Source organism: Phoxinus phoxinus (genome assembly GCF_949152265.1).
Source record: "Phoxinus phoxinus genome assembly, chromosome: 6".
NCBI lineage: Eukaryota > Metazoa > Chordata > Actinopteri > Cypriniformes > Leuciscidae > Phoxinus > Phoxinus phoxinus.
Genome location: NC_136881.1, coordinates 40,876,774 through 40,897,867, shown reverse-complemented (window position 1 = coordinate 40,897,867; position 21,094 = coordinate 40,876,774). Strand labels below are relative to the sequence as shown.

Below are 21,094 nucleotides of genomic sequence, written 5' to 3'. Positions count from 1 at the left end.
TTATTTATGTTTGTTTGGATGCGCAAGCTTCATTCAGTTCTCTATAAGAGCAGCAGGATGTATTTAATTTTGTGTTCAACTGAAAAACAACAGGTTCATTAAGGTTTAGAACAACATTGGGGTGTGTAAATAAGGAGTGTGTAAATAATGAATCTTGATTTATGAAAGTATGACAGTGAAGTAACACAGAACTGAATGCATTTACCATAAGTCATGCCAGATCCGCAGGATTTACTCATACGTTCATCCACTTGATCATTTGGCCTGTTTTTCTTCTGGTAAGTGCAGTTTTCTGTGTTCAGAGAAGTTCATGTTTATGCATGCATATAAACTTGTAAACACACACATTCACAAAAATTGTTTGTTTCCTCAGTTGTATACAAGAATGAAAAAAAAAAACATAATTGAATATTCAAAATTACATTGCAGTGAACCAAATAAAACACTTCAACACTACAGGATATGGTCACTTTATACTATTATGTGTGTGTGATAATACCTTCTGCACACGTGCACATGTCTCCCTTACACAGTCTGTATAAAGCACCATCTGCCCTCTCAGGGTGGTAGAACTTTGTACAGCGTGCATCTGAAAAACACACACACACACACACACACACACACAGACACAGACACAGACACAGACACAGACACAGACACAGACACAGACAGACAGACACACAGACACACAGACACACAGACACACAGACACACAGACACACAGACACACAGACACACAGACACACAGACAGACACACAGACACACAGACAGACACACAGACAGATACACACACACAGACACACAGACACAGACACAGACACACACAGACACACAGACACACACACAGACACACACACACAGACACAGACAGACACACAGACAGACACACACACACAGACACACACACACACAGACACACACACACAGACACACACACACAGACACACACACACAGACACACAGACAGACACACAGACAGACACACAGACAGACACACAGACAGACACACAGACAGACACACAGACACACACACAGACACACACACAGACACACACACAGACACACACACAGACACACACACACAGACACACACACACACAGACACACACACACACAGACACACACACACACAGACACACGTCAATTAATTAAACATTGCTACTGTATGTAATTTTAAGAAATACTATATAACACTTGTTCGTAATATTATATTAAATAATTTCAGTCTAAGTCTTGTCACGTGTCACAGCCGCATTTCTGAGCGCTCCTTTGATTGTCTGTATGGTTTTGGCCCTGTTGCCTGTTGTCTGGATTTGCCCTGTTTGATAATCTTGAATAACCCTGTTTGTCTGAGTTCCTGTCCTGCTAGCAGTTTGGATTGTGTGCCTGTGTTGGGGTGGCTCTAAGGAAACGTTGCTATATGGCCAAAATGGTCAAAAAAGTAGTTTTTCAAAAAAAATATTATTTTCTTTGCTATTTAAATGCATATTTTTTTTTAGAAATTGATATATTATATTTATATACTTGGAACTCATGCAAACCAAAAATAAGTCGATCCCTATTATTTTACCCCTTTCCCCTTGAGAAGAGATGTTTGGAAATGAGGTTAATAGAGCAATTTCTGGAGCACAGGTGTGTTCAGTGTGAGTGACAGTGGGGACAGCATGTTAATACTTAATAGCACTAAATTAACATGTTCATTTGAGAGCTTCAGTTTAATTGTTTTTATAGAAAAAAAAGTGTGTGTGTGTGTGCAGCAATAGCTCACCTGGTGAGTAATATTCATATATTGTGACGGCGGCAGGTTGAAGCAGACCCACATTAAACATCTTGTGCATTCTGAAGGCAAGCCTTTCTTTCTCTTTATGAGAAACCTAATGAGACGGAAAAAAAAGCAAATTTACATGATATTAAATAGCAAATTGTACAATGGAAACTGCCCACATTAACATTTGCACAAGCAACAACTAATAATAAGTAAAAATCAAATTAAAAAAAAAATGTTTAGTCAAAATTATTAACTATATTTGCATATGTATTGTTAATGGTGTTTCTTTCTTGCATTAATTGAACAGTGTATAGCTGCCTTACACTGCAAAGACAGTATTCTGTTGAAAAATTATACATGTAAACATTATGCTAGATCTATATATTCAATTAGCACTTTCTCTTCTGTTTAAAGTATCATGTAAAAATATGATTCTGATAAGCAGTCTGTAATGTACCGAAGTGACGTGAAACCACATGGCCTTAATGAGCATCTTAGAACATCTGTCAGCCAATCAGAATCAAGAATTCAACAATACTGTGATATTAAGAAAAACAATATCACAGACATGTAAATAAATGTAGATTTCCTGATCAAAAGAAAACAAATCTGTGTTTGACGTCACCAGGAAACCTGGTCTGCTGAAATACCTTATCCAAGTAGATGATGAGGGATCCTCGCTCTGACAGCACTTTATTCTTTTCATATTTCTGAATGTATCTCTCCTTCCCCGTGGACAACTGAGGGCAAGAACATGAGAAAAAAACTCAATGCATGGCATGATGACCAACATGTTTTATGGCCTATCTGCAGATGTGTGTTAGATTCCTGTCCTATATACAAATGTGAGGCATCACTGCATCAGTTCTTCATCATGATACCTTTTCAAGATCATTTTCTTCAACATCAAATCCCGTCGGTATGCTAATGTCCAGAATAGTCATAGTGGCATTGGCTTTATCATTTTTGTACCTGTAAAGATGGAGATAAAGAGCAGATTTTATTAACAGGTTTAGTAAGTCTTCAGTTTTCCTCCATCAACTGATTCTGCATTTAAGGCTGCTTTCACACTAGAGTCTGTTTGATGTCAGATTTCTTATATTGTAGTATAACGTAGAGCTGCCCGTGTCTGAATAAACTCTTTTAAAAAAACAAGTTGCATCCGCAGTGAAACTGAAGTCTCCGCTGAAATCCTTATCTAATTCCAAGATAGCAACATTATTTGGCCCAGATCCGGCCCACATCTGGCACCCGTGGTAAAATTATCTGGTCCACATGCAGCGTGGAATGACAGCCCTTGGGCGGCTCACTCCTGTTTGCCAGATCTGGGCCACAAGCAGGCCATAGCAAATATGGAAAGAAGAGAACATTAATGTTTCCATCAGTTGGGCTCTTAACTCTTATTAGAGCTTTTGTTTTAATTGGTTAATATCATTACGCCTGTAATATCATTGCGCCTGCTGCACCCATGGTACGGCAGCACAGTTTCTTGATGATTACGCAGGAATGAGAGTATAGTTCCTAGTCATATTGGCCTAAAATAATCACAACTTTTCATTTTCTGTTAAGGAGTCAAGTTTTAAATAAGAAAAAAAATATATATATATATATATATATATATAATGCTAAAAGTGCTACCGCCAGACCCAGAGATCGGCTGAATGGATTCGAAAACGGTAAAACTCAACTGTTTAACTCTGGGGGAGTTGGAAAATGAGCCTATTTCCAAAAAAAGTGGAGTGTTCCTTTAAGTAGTAGGAAGTTGCTAAGTCAGTCAGTTAAGTCAGTCTGGTTAGTAATAAGTGAGGCTGGTAATGCTGTTTGTGGAGTTGTTTAATCAGATCTTGAGAGATTTAATGTCTTCTTTTATCTTCAGTTCATCTAAGGCTGTGTCTGAATAAAGTTGTAGTTTGTGTTCTTATTTCTCTTTCTTTCAGTGCTTGTTCACAGCAGGAGTTTGAATGGTTGAAAGAATGTTTCAGGAACATCACACTAACCTTTAAATAACATTATATCAACATTCAGGAACTGGACATATTTATGTTCTTGGAATGTTAGAAATCAACGTTCCTATAATGTTGAATTTTAAATTGAAATTAAGTTGAAAGAACGTTTGAGGAACAGTATACATTTTAAAACACGTCCCTCTAACGTCAAGAAACTGGACATTTTTCACGTTCCCAGAACCAACACTGAATATTTGGAGAACGTTCTTATAACAAAAGTCTGTTAGCTGGGGCGAGGGCGTGTGAGAAAAATAAATAAAATAAAGACGGCTGGCATGGATGGCACGAGAAAATAAATAAACATAAAGACGACAGGCACGGGTGGCGCGTTAACACGCTAGTGAGCTACTAGCGTGTTGTGCAGGCTAGCGAAATTACTAGCGTGTTGTGCTAGTTATAACGATTTAGATAGAAGCGATGTCAGATTAATGTGTGGTGATGAGTAAGATATAATTAGAAATATAAACAACAGAGAATTATAGTAAATAAAGATTCAAAACAGAAAGCAATACAGAGCTAACAGACGCAAACCACTCAGCAGCAGGCAGACAGGAGCAGACAACACATCTCACATTGATCTCAACATGTGGTCACAACGTCATGGAGACATGATGCTATCCGGTAAAGTGTGACAGTAAACAAACCCAGTGTGAAAACAGCCTAAATGAGCATGTGCTGACTAAATACAAATTAAACGGTTTCTTGACAAAAAAAATAAAAAAATTGGGAATTTGTTTACATACAAGAAATCCATAATGAAGTTGTAACTTTCAATGGCTCCTGGTTTTGCTAAAAGGAAACAAAAGTATTTGGTGGTTTTAGTTCAAGTCAAGTCTTCCCATTCCAAAGGGAATATAAAAATACATTTCAATAAAATTAAGATGTAATGCATAATTTGGGGAGTTTGTTTTTTTAAGCTCACACTTGAACTAGTGAACCCTGGGTCAGTCTAGCTAGCCCAATGGTAAACAAGAAAGAAAGGCCTCTTTGTCACTCTTACTTTCAGGGTCTTTTTCCATTTTAACAGTCAGATCAAAGAGTGTACAGTCGGACTTCTTCTCAACAGGTCTGGCGTAGTACAGCGTCAGAACCTGAAAAGAGCAGCACGTCTCAGATTAGATGTTCAAACGCTTTAATCTTGCTGTTGACCGTATGAACACTCATGAACACTCACTGAGAGAGTGGCTGTTCCAGTTCCTCTAGCCGTCACATTGAAGTCCTTGTTGATCTCCACCTGTTGAGTGAACACATGTACTCAAATCATCAAAATAATCAAATCCATGATAGTAGAGACACCTGAAGACTTAATTGACCAATTACAACTCATTTGATGTAGACAATTAAAGGGACAGTGTGTAGGAATTACTCCCAACTAGCAGTGAAATTGTATGTTGCATTCAAACGAAATGTGCTCTCTAGCTCCTCACTTTTTCAAATGTGTGTTGCAACTACATTAGCCGTTATGTACCAAGAAGTGATGACAACAATAGCCCAATAGCCCTAGTTTAACTACGTTACATGTTCTACTGTTATGCTGCCTATATATAATGAATTAACCAAGCAATGAAAAAAAAGCTTGCAATTTAGACCGTAACATTGACTTACCCGTCGAGAAGAAAGCAGAAAACTTCAGCGTCCCTTTCAAAGTCTTTCTCCTTCATTAGCTCTTTCCACCTGGGTAAAGCTATCCCGTTATTGACCCTCGGTTTTTGAATTCACCGGTCACGTTTCCTTTTAAATTAAATTTTGGCATTTCTCCTGTGGCTCGGCATAAGTATGATCCTGAATTATGAAGTACCGTGCAGTGCAACCTTTCAAATTTACCGGGGCAGTGACACACATTACACCTCTCCTTGTCCGCTTCAGCCGGTGTCAGTCACGTTACGAAACGTACGTTGTGGAAACGCGCTGAGGTAGTCTAGTGCTTTTTGTCCCTCTCTGCTATTATAGTTTTTCAAGATGGAAGAACGACATGGAAAGCCTCTGTGGAGTTGCCGGTCCCATGTAAATAAAGATAAGAAATTATTTGCGTACGAGGATAAGTCTGATCATTGGGAGAGGTAATTGTACACCATTGAGGACATATTTATGAATAAAAACATTGATTTTAGTCAATAAAATACTTAAACTACACATTGTCCCTTTAAATATGATGGATGACAAATAACAAAACTCACTATGGTACAAAATCATTCAATTGACATGAGCATCACACATTTTGAAGCAGGTCGATTGGTTTAATCCTCACCTTGTCTGACCGTGTAAGATGCACATTGTCTCTTTTAATAGTAAATCTAACAGGTCTTCTTCCTGCCACTGACAGCTCCACGTCCAGATTTAAGTTTTGTCTGTCCTTCACCTGCGTGCGATACTCTGCCACGGCCTGGAACACCATGATGGTCGCCTGGAAAGTGCAGAAAAGCATTCAAAGACAAGTTCTTTATCTGTTTATCACAGTCAGATGATGAGATGTTAGTGTACCTGTGTGGTTCCAGATCCACCATAATAAGACTGTTGTGAACGCAGCCAGCGCACTGCCTCTCCTGCTTTATCAAAGTCTTTGGCCTTCACAAGTGCCAGCACAGCATAGGCCGTCGCCTCTAGAGAGTGATGACGCTGTCCAGCGACAGTCCAGGACGTACCGGCTGATTCAAACACAAAACAGGAATAGAAACAGGACTGTGTTGCTGTTGCCTCTCTATTTGTTCCATTACTGTTATTTGACACGAACACGCAGCTACAGTGCTATGCATAAGTTTAGACACCCATGCTAAAGTTGCCTAAAAAGAGGAATAAAAAATCATATTTTGGAAATTGAACTTAATGCCTTAATTTAAAAAATGAGGAAAACTCCAACCTTTAAGGACACCAATTTTCTTTGTGAATGAATAATGTATCGTAAATATATAAATGTTCTTCCTTAAAATACAGGGTGCAGAAGTTTGGACACCCCTATGTTAAATCCCCATAGAGGCAGGCAGATTTTTATTTTTAAAGGCCAGTTACTTCATGGATCCAGGATACTCTGCATCCTGATAAAGTTCCCTTGGCCTCTGGGATTAAAATAGCCCCACATCATCACACACCCTTCACCATACCTGGAGATTGGCATGGGGTACTTTCCATAAGATCATCTCTCAATGCAAATCAAACCAGCTATTAGGCGAACTGAAATTAAACCATGCCAATCTCCAGGTATGGTGAAGGGTGTGTGATGATGTGGGGATATTTTAATTCCAGAGGTCAAGGGAACTTTATCAGGATGCAGAGTATCCTGGATCCATGAAGTAACTGGCCTTTAAAAATACAAATCTGCCTGCCTCTATGGGGATTTAACATAGGGGTGTCCAAACTTATGCACCCTGTATTTTTAGGAAGAACATTTATTTTTTTACGATACATTATTCATTCACAAAGAAAATTGGTGTCCTTAAACGGTTGGAGTTTTCCTCATTTTTTAAATTAAGGCATTAAGATAAATTTCCAAAATATGATTTTTTATTCCTCTTTTTAGTCAACTTTAGCATGGGTGTCTAAACTTATGCATAGCACTGTATTATTACAAACACAAACTTACATAATTATTTCAGAACTTCCACTTGGGTTTGTTTTACTGTTGGATGTTGTATAAAGAAAAAAAAGCACTAGTTGTTGACATGTTGGTGTGACTGACCTTCTCCCTTAGTGGAATGTTTCATCAAGACGTCTTTATTGAGTTTATCAGCATTGGTCATGGCGTAGGACGTCATCGCAACAGCGTAAGGATTGGTCAGTTGTGGAAGACGACCTTCCAAGAATGCAACAGCTTTCCTGATACTTTCATACAGACTCTATAAAAATGTGTGTAAGAGGTTCAAAGTTATTAGATCTGCATCCTACAACATACTGTATAATTGACCAACTCTTCAAGGTTAATTTATGTTGTTACCTGTGTAAGGCTGGTGCCAGTTCGTCTGAGCGCCCCCTAGGTGAAACAAAAGGCCCTTTTGGGAATTTACACTTGAAATGAATCTCGCATATGCAACAGGACACAGCTCACACCACACACACACCCACACACACCATCTCTCCCTTCAACCCCCTCCTCCTCACCTGAAATACACTGAAAACCTATGCAATGTTGTGTGTGTATGAAAAATGTAACTATATGTGTTTGGTCTCATTTAAAGTGTCTCAGTGCGCCTGGTAAAATGGTCTCACTCTCCCAATCATAATGAAAAGCTAAAAGAAGTTCTAAGATATGAAAATTGTGATGTATCCTCTGAAGGTGTGCAACCCCCTGATCTTCCATTCAAACTACCTCCTGTATGTAAATAAGTATTCACTGCTACAAGTACCAAGAAGCCATTTGGTTGCTAATTTTGATCTCACATTGGCGAACCCCTCAATAGGGGTCTGAAATCTAATTATAATGACAAACACCACCATTTGGTGGATTTCTGGGTTTATAAGGAAAAGAAGCAAAAGGTTCTGGGAGTCTGTAGGTTGACTGCCCACACGCGATGTGTGTAATTTTGTTGACAGGTAATAATCTCTACAAATTCTGTGATTTCTGATACGATATGCTTAAACTGATGATTTTATCTTTTGAATTGGACTTTGAATTATTATTTCATTACCTGGTCAATAAATCGTAAACGTTTGATTTTATTCTGAACGACTCTTGAGACTTGTTTTTTCCCAAATAAGATTAACGGATTCGTATGTTACCACAAGGCTGCTTCAGAGACATTAGCGACGGCTAATAACTGATATCAGGAAAGTTTGCAGGCTGCTTGAGTGAGAGGATGAGTTTGTCCGTCTAGGACCTATACGGTTGATTAATCTAGCTTGGACGCTTCCGACGACTTCTGTTCTAATTTAATGTTACCTTAAGTAAGTGCACGTGAACCATCGCGGGCTTGGCCAATCCAAAGCCATTAAAGAGAAGTAAAATTAATCTGCTGGCGTCTTTAATGGTGGCCAAAACCTACCAAGGTAAAAACGGTTAAATTAAGCCCCTGAAGGGCATTCATGAGGGCTACTGAAGATATCTTTGATTGTTGCGTGTAAAGATTATGCCAAAATCCTAGATATTTAGCCATTGCCTCTGCTCCTGACCTTCAGGACTGAACGCTTGTGCCGGAGACCTGATAAAGGAACTCAAAGCGACATAGTGTCCTGATCCTAACGGGTAAAATATAAACAAGAGTCTAAGAATAATCAATATTCGTTCATATTTTAATGATGCCCAGATATCATTAAAACCCTTTCATTTATGGAGTCAGATGAAATAACGAGAAAATACATATGAGAATTGTGTTCCATTTAATCTTGTTTTGTTGCGTAAAAGGAAGACAGTAACGCGCAAAGACCTTCCCCGCTGTTCGACTGCCCTCATTGGTTCGAATTCAGACGGGACTTTACAGTGGTGACCCCGCCTACGTGGTCTCGCGACAGACGAGTACGTCTTCCCAGCGCGACATTCAACTTGAACTCTGCACGGAACATGAGGTTTGAACTTCTCATCCATCTACAACTGTTGTGGTAAGTTGATCTTTTTTTGCTTTTTAAAAGTGTTGAGGGAAAGATTATATGCACTTCACATATAGACACATTTTTAGCACGGGTCGGTATACCCTTTGTTAGACCGGAACCGAAAATCCGGTGGGGAGAAAAAATAGACGGGAAACATGTCTGTTCAGGGAAAGCACAACAGCGTAGATGGAGAGATAATGGAGATTCTAGGCGTGCAGTTGAAAAAACTCCTTGTTCGGTTAAGCGACAAGGGATTACAATTAAGCTGGAGTAACAACGAAATAATATCCTGGTATTCTGCCGAGGGTGCGAAGTTAAAACCAAAATCAAAATACAAAAAGATTCCCGCTGCAATTGTTTATTTGCTTCGTCGTAACGACCTCGCGAAAATAACCGAGCACGAACAAACAAAAGTATCAAAGAAATCGAAAGATTGCGATCTGACGAATTACAAAAGTTAAGAAAACAAGTCGAAGCGGTTGCATACGAGCAACAGGGGTGGGCTAGACAACGCGAAGAAATGGCCACAAAAATTGATCACATTCAAGGAAAACTAATTGCATATAGTAATTATATATCTGCTCTCGAAGATTGCTGCGATAAATCAGGTTTTCCAGTTGCTGCAGTTAAGCAAGCAGCACTGAATGAAACCGAACTAGAAACTCAAAATGATAGCGAAGATGATGATGATGATGCCGCATTAGCGTGTAACGTTAGGCCACAGAGAGAAACTCGTAACCGAGCTCTTGTGAGCCTATGGCCTGAAAAGCCAAGTCTGCGAAGCCCAATAAAGACTCGAACAAAATCGAACGACTCGCCAAAGAAATCAGTTAAAGTCGCCGTGTTAAAAACCATGACGAATGCGGATGATGAAATCACAACAATCAGCCGCCCGTTAACATGCGAAGAATGCTCTAGACACAAACAAGTCGTAGGAACTATGCCGAGAAAAGGGCCATTTCAACCCTACTGGGAAGCATTGATGCTACAGGCTAATGTGTACAAATTAGAGTTTAGAGATTGTTATGGAAATTTTACATTTAGATGTGTTTCTTTTGCTTTTGTATGGGTACAACTTTTATTAACGATGAAGATTCATTTTTACTCATAAGCATTTAAAAGAATATAATCAAAAGCACATTATTAAAGATATAAAATCAAGCTTTTTTAGAAATGCATAAGGTTAGAACAAGCTTGAAGGAACAAAATGTTTCACTGGGTCATGTGAAGACTATGTGTGAAAAGTGTGTGTGTGCAGCTTTGATCGAACTAAAGATAGACAAGATGTGTGAACAAGAGCAGCAGCTAAGAAACAGGAAACTTTTGCAGACATGACGTTGCTCAGACCAGTTAGAATTTGGGTTGGACATGAGATAATGAGTTAAGACATATCCATTTAAGGTAACAAAGGATTTTTTACACAGGGTGTGTTAGGGTATATAACCTTGCGAAAGGGACTAGCCTTCGCCTTCTCATGTCAGATGCTCTCTGCGTGAGAATGCCATGGACCTTCTCATATCAGACGCTGTCTGTGTGGGAACGTCTTATTTCATGCATGAAATAAAATACTTTGTTTAATCTCTTGAGAATCGACTTTGTCTCCTTCATCCAGGTTTTAATATTGAGTAATTTTCCACAACAAATGGCGACGAGGATGCGATTGCAAAACCGATGATCGTCGTGAGGGGAACAGTTGACTGGCCATCCCGAGAGAACACTCTACGGCTCGATATCCTCAAGCTTGAGGAAAGAGAATTGTTCAACTCCTCACGACGACCTAGGTGGACGCAATTAAAGAACTCACAGACAGTGAGACTCACAAGACGGTGAGAGAAAATTTAAATTATTCACATGGTGGATAAGAAAATTATTTGCGTATTGAATATTTTTTCTAAAAGGGTCAGAGTTTTGGAATAAGCGTTTCCAAACAGGGTTTGAGAATAAGCCTAAAAGTAAGTTCTCAAATGCCATGTGTTAATTCTTCTCTAAAAGGGCCAGAGTTTTGAGAATAGGTCTGATAGAAAATTTCTCAAACACCAGACAAGGTGCTCGTTCGAAGGTTCGGACATTAGAGGAGGCACTTGTTGGGGAAAGACCTGCATCGACGGAGACAGGCAATTTTGAAAGTCCTAGATTGACGAATTTAGGCATGTCGTGGTGGCCACGCTGAGAGAAGAATTAACACAGTAAATATAGTGCGTGGTGACCACGCGGGGGAAAATATTTAAATACGCAAATATAAATACTGTTGATTAAGAAGAAGGAAAGAGGAAAATGTATAGGTAAATATAAAGTAATAAAATAATAAATAAAAATACGCAAATATGGATTAATAAAATTAATTAATATAGGGAAATTGAACAAACAAAATTGTCTAAGTAAAAATGGGTAACGGAAATTCAAAAAAGAAGGATGGAGAACAGGTTGATTTCTCGAAGGGTTCATAAAAAATAATGGACAAAGCAATAGGAATTTGGTATCATGAATATGTGCCGTATTTAAAAGAGCAATATGGGTTCAATGGGGGTTTAAGCGTGTCACATTTGACAAAAACAAAAGCAAAATTGGTCTACTCACGTTGTCAAGAGGAAAGACAAGACACATAGAGAAACGCATTATGCAATCTTAAAAATGACGTATCTTTGAAAAATGACGTCTGACATTGTTTCTTCTTCTCCCTATTATGGCATTGTTTTTTTGTTTGTTTTTGTTTTGTGAGAATAAGAGAGGAGGACAGGACTCATCCGGCTCATCTTCCACCTCCTCGCAATCCTAACCAGATTCCAGCAGCCGCAGAAGGACGGGGTCACGCAGTTCCTAACGCACCACACAAAGAACCATACCACCGCTCTGCAGCCCTCCAGAAAATGAAAGTAAAGACTTTGTTCTTGGATGGATTGGACAGTGACATTTCAAAAGCAATTCAAAAGAGCTGTGTCGGATGGCAACTGGCCTCCACAGTAGAAATGAGACGACACGCAAGACATCATGAAAGTGCAGCGAAAAAATCAACGCAGCCAAGCAAGACAAAGACCTCATGTTGGCCCTGGTGACAATGCAAGGTGTGTATATGGGCAACAACGACTCCACCCATCACCAACAGAACCAGAGAGGCAATGGCAGAGGAAGAGGCAGAGGACGTGGTCGTGGAAAAGGACCAAACTGTCAACAACAACGCCAAGAGCCCTATGATCCAGACAAATGTTTCAAATGTGGACTTAAAGGACATTGGTATAATGATTGCCCACACGGCAAAGGCAGGAATCAGGCGGATTGAAAGGAGGAGGAGGGGGTGAGCGACGGGGTTCCTGTCTCTCCAGCAGATGAGTATAATTTACCTTTATTTTCTGATTTCTGCTCTATGCAATGAAGACTTGCTTGCTAGGGTTTTTCTATAAGGCTAATTTTTCTTTACCCTTGATAGAAATGACTGTTAATGACGTATCTTTACTATTTCTGCTTGACACGGGAGCTTCCAATTTGGTAATTAAAGCGACAAAGTTTGAAAAACCAGTTCCACTATCTGGGAAGACGACTTCTTCCAGAAGTGCAACTGGTCATGTGGTCATAGAACCATATTCGAAAACCCTTGAGTGTTCAATTGAAGGGGAAAAATAGAATAAAAAATTAAGCATTGTTTTTTAATTACTAAGTTATGCCCAGTGAATTTAATGCGAAGGGATTTACTTTGTAAGTAGGGTGTTTTTGTTTACTGTGGTGATCAGGGCTTATCAGCTGACATGAGAATGACGCATGAAACTGAAAGCACAGAGGATTTTTCTCTGTTTGTATATGAATGGCAAATTTCTGACACATGTCTGACCACAAAGCGGCTCATGACAGAGTGTTGCCATCTTCTGAATCTATGAGAGACTCAGATTTACATTGCACTTCTCATGTAAGCACTGATCATGATGATGAATATGCGCAGCGATGATTTAATGTTGACATAGAAATTGTGACGACTGACTATGTGTATTGGACTGACCAATGGTGTTTTGAATGTGAAATTGACTGACAAACAGACAGTGTTTTATGACATGGAAAATGCACAAGCCTCATATCGCTGGCCAAACCAGTGAAGGCTGAATGGCGTGACGCGGGTCCCTTCATGGCCAGGTGCCATGAACTGACCGACTGGGTCATAATAGATCAAAAAAAAAAAAGAATGATCTGCCAAAATGAAGGTACCAAAAATAGCCATGTCATGAAAACACAGAAGTTTGAGAGCAGTCACAGTGTTGGATGAGGAGGTGAAACTGAACAGACTAAGTTGAACACAACTCCCTGTCATAACAGACGGGTTGGAGAGAGTTTCCAAAATGTTTATGGGCTACTGATAAAAATGATGTCTGATTGCAGATCGTGAGCCGATTAAAATAAAGACCAAATCCGACTATAGACCAAAAATAAAATGCAGTATCCACTAAAAAGGAAGTGGCAGTTTGTAAGTGCCAGGCTCATACTTCGGGTAGTGATGACGTTTCTAAGGAAAACAGGGTGTCAGAGTTTAGCAGCGAAGGCTGTAGCTCGACTTCCTGTTCAGATAACCATAGCAATACAGCTGAATGAGGAACTAGGTGACAGAAGCGATGAAACAACACGCTTCTGCCTATGATAAAGAGAAATGGAAGAAGGCAGGCCGTGAATGGAAAAATGGACAATGGGGCCCCAGAAACAAATGGAGATGTTTACTATTATGCAAAATAACTGATTTACCAAAGTTTTTTCCACAGTGGCAGCAGATTTTTGCAGCAGATGTTTGATTTGTGGTATTAACAATGTGGGGAGGGGTCAGGCAATGAGACAGGGGGGCATCCCAGGCCGCAGAGACCATTCTCAAATGTAATGCTCGATTATATTGAATTATCAAAATCTGACAAAAAGAGATACTGCATAGTGGCAGTCGACATGTTTTCAGAATGGGTAGAAGCCATGCCAACAACAAAGGCAGATTCAAAAGGAATGGCAAAACTATTCCTACAAGAAATTATCCCACCATGGGAATTTCAAATCCTGAAAAATTATTAAGTGACAATGGTTCACATTTTGTAAACAGTGCAATTTCAGCAGTTGAAGCATTCCTGGGTACATCCGGAATGGGGAGGAGCTAACTTACATGAGAATGAGAAAGAGGGGCTGGGACGCAGGAAATCCTCGAATATTGCCTGACACAAGTCGGTGTGAAAATGACATGTTGCAATATTGTGTTGAACGGGATAAGGTGTTCTGTGATATCTCAAAACAGGTCCAGGCAGCAGTTCCAGAGCCAGCTGAGACGGCCCTGCACAGCATTCGGCCAGGAGATTTCGTGTTGATAAAGGATCTGAGACGAAAGCATTGGAAGGCGAAAAGGTGACAGGGACCATTCCAGGTTTTGCTGACAACTCAAAATGCGGTGAAAGTCGAGAAGCATCAGCTCATGCGGCTAGCTGCAACGGAAGAAGAATCCCACTCAAAGCTAACGAGTGCCAAACAGAGATCAGACTAACCAGAGACGTGTCATCCCGTAGGTTACCAATTTGAAAACCACCGTCACTGGAGAGCAGACGAATCAATAGTAAGAGACGATTGTGCAATTTCAGGAGTGGTCAGAACTGTATCAAGGACTTTGTGGAACTTTAACGGCGTGGGCATTGAAATAACCTGTCTGATCATATCGACTAGACCTGCCCTGAGACCAAAAATACATCGAGAAACGGGACTGATATCGTTCAAACAAGAACATTTTCTCGCCTGACAAGGTTGTAATGTGTGGCAATAGGTCACTAAATCTTATCCTCTTAATTAGTGTGGCTGTAAGCCTAGCACGAGATGATAGCATATAGAGGTGAAAATGACAAAGGGAAAATGGGGTAAGACCATGTATTTTTGTAAGGATCCATGTCAAGGGCAATATGTGTACGGAGGTAATCAGGATGCTATCAGAGAGGGTCTATTGACCAAGGCGGGGTATGTCTCACTTCAGGGTGATTAAATTAGAATATTAGAGTGATGCCAGAGTTTTTGGAATTAGGAGAAATCACTGAAAATTTAGGAGAATTAATAGGGTTAATTCCATGTACTATGTAGAAATTACTGAATGTGAAAATTCTATAGAAATCAAATTATCTCCAAAGAAAGTCAAAAGTCAGAACCCATCAGAACACAGCACTAGAGACTTTGACAATGTATGGGCAGTGAAACCGCAATTAGGCGACGTATGTTTATGTAAATTAGGGACCCAACAAGGGGCAATAATGGCTGGTACAGCACACTGTAAAACCACGATAATCATGAATAATAACAAATGTATAACATCTAATGGTACAAATATCACATGTCCAGGTGACGACGATGACCTCGGAGAGACAACAGCTTGAACAGTATGGGCACACCCTTCCTAAGAAATGGATGGGGTGCTGTTATCCAGGACTTTTAGATGTAGGAGGTTTATTTGAAAATATGCAAAATGTTAGGAACCTCTTGTTTTAATTTGACTGACGTCTATCAAAAAGTATCAGACATAATAGAACACATGAAAATGGCCATAGCCACTCCAGATGAAATGCAATCTTCACTAGATAATTGGTTCTTGGGCCTGCAGGGGTGGACGAAATTGTTAATAAGTACGATTATGCCAATCGGATGTTTGATTTTCATTTTGATTTTTCTTTTAATGATTCCATGTTTAATGAATTGTATTTCTAGAATCACTGCTAAGGCAGTGACTGCCACAATGGTGAGAATGAGTCCAGGGGAATACACAACAGTAATAAGTAGAGCACCAGAGGTGAAGTTAATGTGTCAGTGGCTGATGATGATGAGGATTATGAGAACAAGAGCGAACATGAGTTTGACTAGGAAATTAAGTAACCATGGAAAAATTTACCTGTTGTGAATTACTATGATTATGGAAGAGTAAATGTAAAATTGTGTGTATGTTCTTTGAATGAACATATGGGGGATTGTTATGGAAATTTTACATTTAGATGTGTTTCTTTTGCTTTTGTATGGGTACAACTTTTATTAACGATGAAGATTCATTTTTACTCATAAGCATTTAAAAGAATATAATCAAAAGCACATTATTAAAGATATAAAATCAAGCTTTTTTAGAAATGCATAAGGTTAGAACAAGCTTGAAGGAACAAAATGTTTCACTGGGTCATGTGAAGACTATGTGTGAAAAGTGTGTGTGTGCAGCTTTGATCGAACTAAAGATAGACAAGATGTGTGAACAAGAGCAGCAGCTAAGAAACAGGAAACTTTTGCAGACATGACGTTGCTCAGACCAGTTAGAATTTGGGTTGGACATGAGATAATGAGTTAAGACATATCCATTTAAGGTAACAAAGGATTTTTTACACAGGGTGTGTTAGGGTATATAACCTTGGCGAAAGGGACTAGCCTTCGCCTTCTCATGTCAGATGCTCTCTGCGTGAGAATGCCATGGACCTTCTCATATCAGACGCTGTCTGTGTGGGAACGTCTTATTTCATGCATGAAATAAAATACTTTGTTTAATCTCTTGAGAATCGACTTTGTCTCCTTCATCCAGGTTTTAATATTGAGTAATTTTCCACAACAAGATGTATGGCAAATAGCTCTCCTCACTATCCCTGAGGAGCTCAGACCGAAACTAACCACAGAAATGAAATCCGGCAACATAATGAACCGAGTAAATGACGAAACCGACGAAGGGATCTACGAGCGTCTAAAACAAGCATTATTAGACATGAGGGGACCGTCACATGCAGATTGGAGCAAGATATTAGAGATCAAACAAACAGGCAACGAGTTATTTGAAACGTACGCTGAACGGTTATGGGTAACATACAGGGAACATTCAGGCCTAGAAAATGCAGACCGCAACCATGACGCGTTACTACAACTTGTTAAAAACAATGCCGGCATCCCAGTTCAAAAGGCTTTATCAAATGGCGTCGATCCGGCCGAAAACACGTTTAGAGCAATAGTAGACTGGGGTTCAAGAATAGAAACCAGATGGAGATCAAAACCCCGCAGCGTTGCGTCCGCACAATGGTTAACAGAAGGGAACAGCCCACACAAATTTAACCAAAGATCTCCAAGCAAAATTATATGCCATTATTGCAAAAAGTCTAACCATCTAACTAAAGATTGTCAAAGAAGAGAAAGAGATTTAAGAGAACAAGCAAACCAGTACAAAAAAGCGCCCTCTAGCGACGACTCTGAGCTGTTGAAACAATTCGTGAATTTCATCAATGAATTTAAAAAACAAAACAACCAAAATGGCGCGGCCCACAACGTGAGCGGAACGACTGAAAATTACCATCACCAATAGGGATACGTGGCCTCCATCGCCGTAGGGAGCATAATTAAGAGCGGAAACCGAATAAAAATAAGAGCTAATTTAGGAGGCCGATTAGCAGACGTACTTATTGATTCTGGTGCATCTTGCTCCTGTACAGACATTCCATTTCCTTTAACCAACGAAACAATTCAGGTCAAAGGCATCGGCGACACGTTAATGATTGCGACAAAAACACAGCCAATTGAACTAGATTTAGGCGTGACTGTATTGAAAGAATCCCTCTGGTATTTACCTAATAACAGTGAAGGGACTGTGCTGGGAATGGACATTATGCGGAAGTATGGCTTTGTAATTCACTGCTTTGAAAAGCAAATTGAGTTGAAAACAGAAAAAACTGTAAAAAAATGCATCCCAAAAAGCCTACCGAGCATTATGTCCATATCCACCACAGATCCGATTCAACAGATGGTAAACAAACACGATAGCATTTGGGCTACTCATGAACATGACTGTGGCCTCATTGACTTTGTTGTGTGCATTGAGGGGGAGCCCCCTCCCCCACAAAAACAATACCGCATCAAACCAGAAGCCGAGTCAGCTGTTCATGAAATTGTACACCAACTTGAAACCAGAGGAATAGTCCGACGATGTAGTTCGACCACAAACTCTCCGTGTTTACCAGTACCAAAATCGAACGGTAAATGGCGTCTCTGTATTGATTATCAGCGTCTTAACAAAGTTTTGCCCAAGGCTACACCTATAGTGGCAAATCCATCAACGTTATTATCGCAAATTTCAACACAAGCGACTTGGTTTACGGTGCTCGACGTAAAGAACGGTTTCTGGTCCATCCCAATCAAACGCACTGATCAGTGGAAATTGGCCTTCACTGTGAATCAAATCCAGTATACTTGGGAGCGAATGCCACAAGGCCTCCATAACAGTCCTGCGATTTTTCACAGAGCATTAGAAGACACGCTAAATCCACTAACAGGGACCGGAAACGTAATTCATTACGTAGACGATATACTTATCGCGACCGAGGGATCACTTGATGATCATTTGCTACTCGTTGACGAAGTACTGTTAACACTCGGTAAAGCTGGCTTCAAATTGAACAAAGAAAAAGCCCAGATTGCTCAAATCGAGGATCAGTACTTGGGTTACACGATTACGCAAAGCCATCGAGCATTAACCGATGACAGGCGGAAATGCATCGCTGAATTGCCCCGACCGCACACGCTAAACTCATTACAGAAAGTGCTGGGAACAGCAAACTACTTAAGAGATTTCATACCAGACTTTGCAAACGTCGTCACGCCATTATACTCCCTCTTAAAAGGAAAATCAAAACCCTCTGACGTCCTCGAATGGACAGAGGAACACGAACAAGCTTTTACGAGTCTAAAAGAAAACTTGTGCTGTGCCCCCGCTCTCGGCCTGCCCAACCCCAAAAAATCCTTCCACTTACAAGTGGATGCGAACGAAAACACACTAAGTGGCGTTTTAGCTCAAGATCATGGGGGAAAATTGCGTCCGATAGCCTATTACAGCCGAAAAAAATCCACGATCGAACAGGGATTCGACCCGTGCACTCAGCACGTGCTGGCGGTTCACTGGATGTTGACAGCATCTGAACCGATTGTAGGTTTTCAACCTATCGTTGTGCATACAGTGCACACGCCAGTACAAATGTTGTTGCAGGGCCGAATAAAAGGTGTTTCGTCGCAAAGGTTAGCAAGATGGCTAGCCGACATACAGGCACGTGACATCACGACAGTTAACGATCGAATATTACCTCATTTATTGGGAGATGTAGAGGGCCACCCACACACATGCCAACCTAAACAGGAAGCACAGAGCCCGGTTCATGACCAAGAACTTCCGAATCAGACACAGGTGTACATTGACGGTTCCCGGTATTGGCATGATGGCAAATTCCACGCAGGGTGTGCGGTGTGGACCCCTCACTCTCCCAATTCAGAAACTAACCAATTGCTAATCAAACTATCCGAAAACACATCTGCGCAAGAAGCTGAACTCATTGCATTACTCGAAGCAATCAGATCACATCACGAGCCGCTGTGTGTATACACTGATAGCCGATACGCATTTGGTGCAGTCCATGATTTTATGGCACAGTGGCAGTTGAGAAAATTCCTCACATCTGCCGGGACACCGATCAAACATTTTAACATCATAACTTCAATTTGGCAGGAGGTTAAAACACGCGATTCCTCACTCTCCGTCGTCAAAGTGCGCGCGCACATCAGCAAAAATCCAGACGAACACGAGAAAAACAACAACATCGCAGATCAATTAGCCAAATTAGCAGCACAAAAGGGAGATGAGTGGAAGCCTGACAGACTGATTGTCCCTGCTGTGAGTGCGATTCAGACTACTCCTATTGACTTGAAACAGTACCAACAAGAACTGTGGAGTTCTGATGGAGAGCTGACACCGCACCTGCAGCAGGACCATCTAGTCAAGGTCACTGAAGGCATGATTTTAAGAGACGATAAATATGTTGTTCCAGAAGCCCTCCAGAAACCAGTGATAAAGTTGTACCACGAGTATGCACACGTATCAGCTCCAAAAACACAACAGCTGATACAAAATAATTTTTGGTGGCCACAAATGGCATCAGACATTCAAAGGTGGTGTGACACATGCATCGTATGTGCCACCATCAACCAAGGTAAGCCTGGCCGTACAAAGCTGTGTAGACCAGAGCCACCCAAAGGGCCTTGGGAGTCACTCCAATTGGATTTTATAGGCCCACTACCCAGTGCCAAAGGGGGATATCGTTATTGCCTGGTAATAATTGACAAATTCTCAAAATGGGTTGAAGCTATTCCTACTCGCAATAACAGTGCAAACACAGTGGCACGTGTGGTAGCGAACCAAATCCTCCCACTCTGGGGAGCACCAATTCAAATTGAGTCTGACCAGGGCACACACTTCACAGGTCAGGTGATGAAAAACCTATGCCAGATGCTGAACATCAAACAAAGGTTTCACGTCCCATATCAACCACAGAGCTCAGGCATGGTGGAACGTTGTAATCGCACCATAAAAGAAAGCATCTCGAAACAGGTAGCACAACACAAAAACCAATGGATTGATGCCTTACCCACAGTGTTAACAATACTGCGGGCAACTCCTTCAAAAGCCACAGGTATCAGTCCATTTGAACTCATGACTGGAAGAGTCATGAAGCTGCCCATAGACCCAGAAATTACCCCAGCAGACCTGGGGCCCCTCGTGATTGCAACACAACAGTCAGTGCTAAAGCAATTACGAGAGAGGCTGGAAGTGCTACATACACACGCTGCTCTGAAACAACAGCAATCAGACTTAACAAATGATGCACAATTCAACCCAAACTCTGAGGTGAAGTTCTCAGAAGGAGACATGGTAATGATACGCGTTTTTGTGAAGCAAGGTGCATTCACACCCCGATGGCATGGCCCATATGAAATTAAAGCTATATGCAATAGCTGTGTGGCCACAACCGTAAAAGGGAA

At 40.6% G+C, this 21,094-nt stretch overlaps 1 protein-coding gene across 1 annotated transcript in view; it reads right to left on the bottom strand.

Annotated features, from left to right (window-relative positions):
- Positions 1-21,094, bottom strand: part of LOC306999666 (complement C3-like) — a 64,558-nt gene that overhangs the window by 5,668 nt on the left and 37,796 nt on the right. The window contains exons 27-38 of the mRNA XM_079614541.1: positions 7,704-7,739; positions 7,449-7,605; positions 6,257-6,420; positions 6,024-6,179; positions 4,950-5,009; positions 4,776-4,866; positions 4,519-4,564; positions 2,651-2,741; positions 2,420-2,509; positions 1,770-1,875; positions 500-589; positions 206-292 (exon numbers count right to left, since the gene is read on the bottom strand). Of these exons, the coding sequence (XP_079470667.1) occupies positions 206-292; positions 500-589; positions 1,770-1,875; positions 2,420-2,509; positions 2,651-2,741; positions 4,519-4,564; positions 4,776-4,866; positions 4,950-5,009; positions 6,024-6,179; positions 6,257-6,420; positions 7,449-7,605; positions 7,704-7,739 (1,174 nt within the window). The remainder of the gene's footprint in view (positions 1-205; positions 293-499; positions 590-1,769; positions 1,876-2,419; positions 2,510-2,650; positions 2,742-4,518; positions 4,565-4,775; positions 4,867-4,949; positions 5,010-6,023; positions 6,180-6,256; positions 6,421-7,448; positions 7,606-7,703; positions 7,740-21,094) is intronic.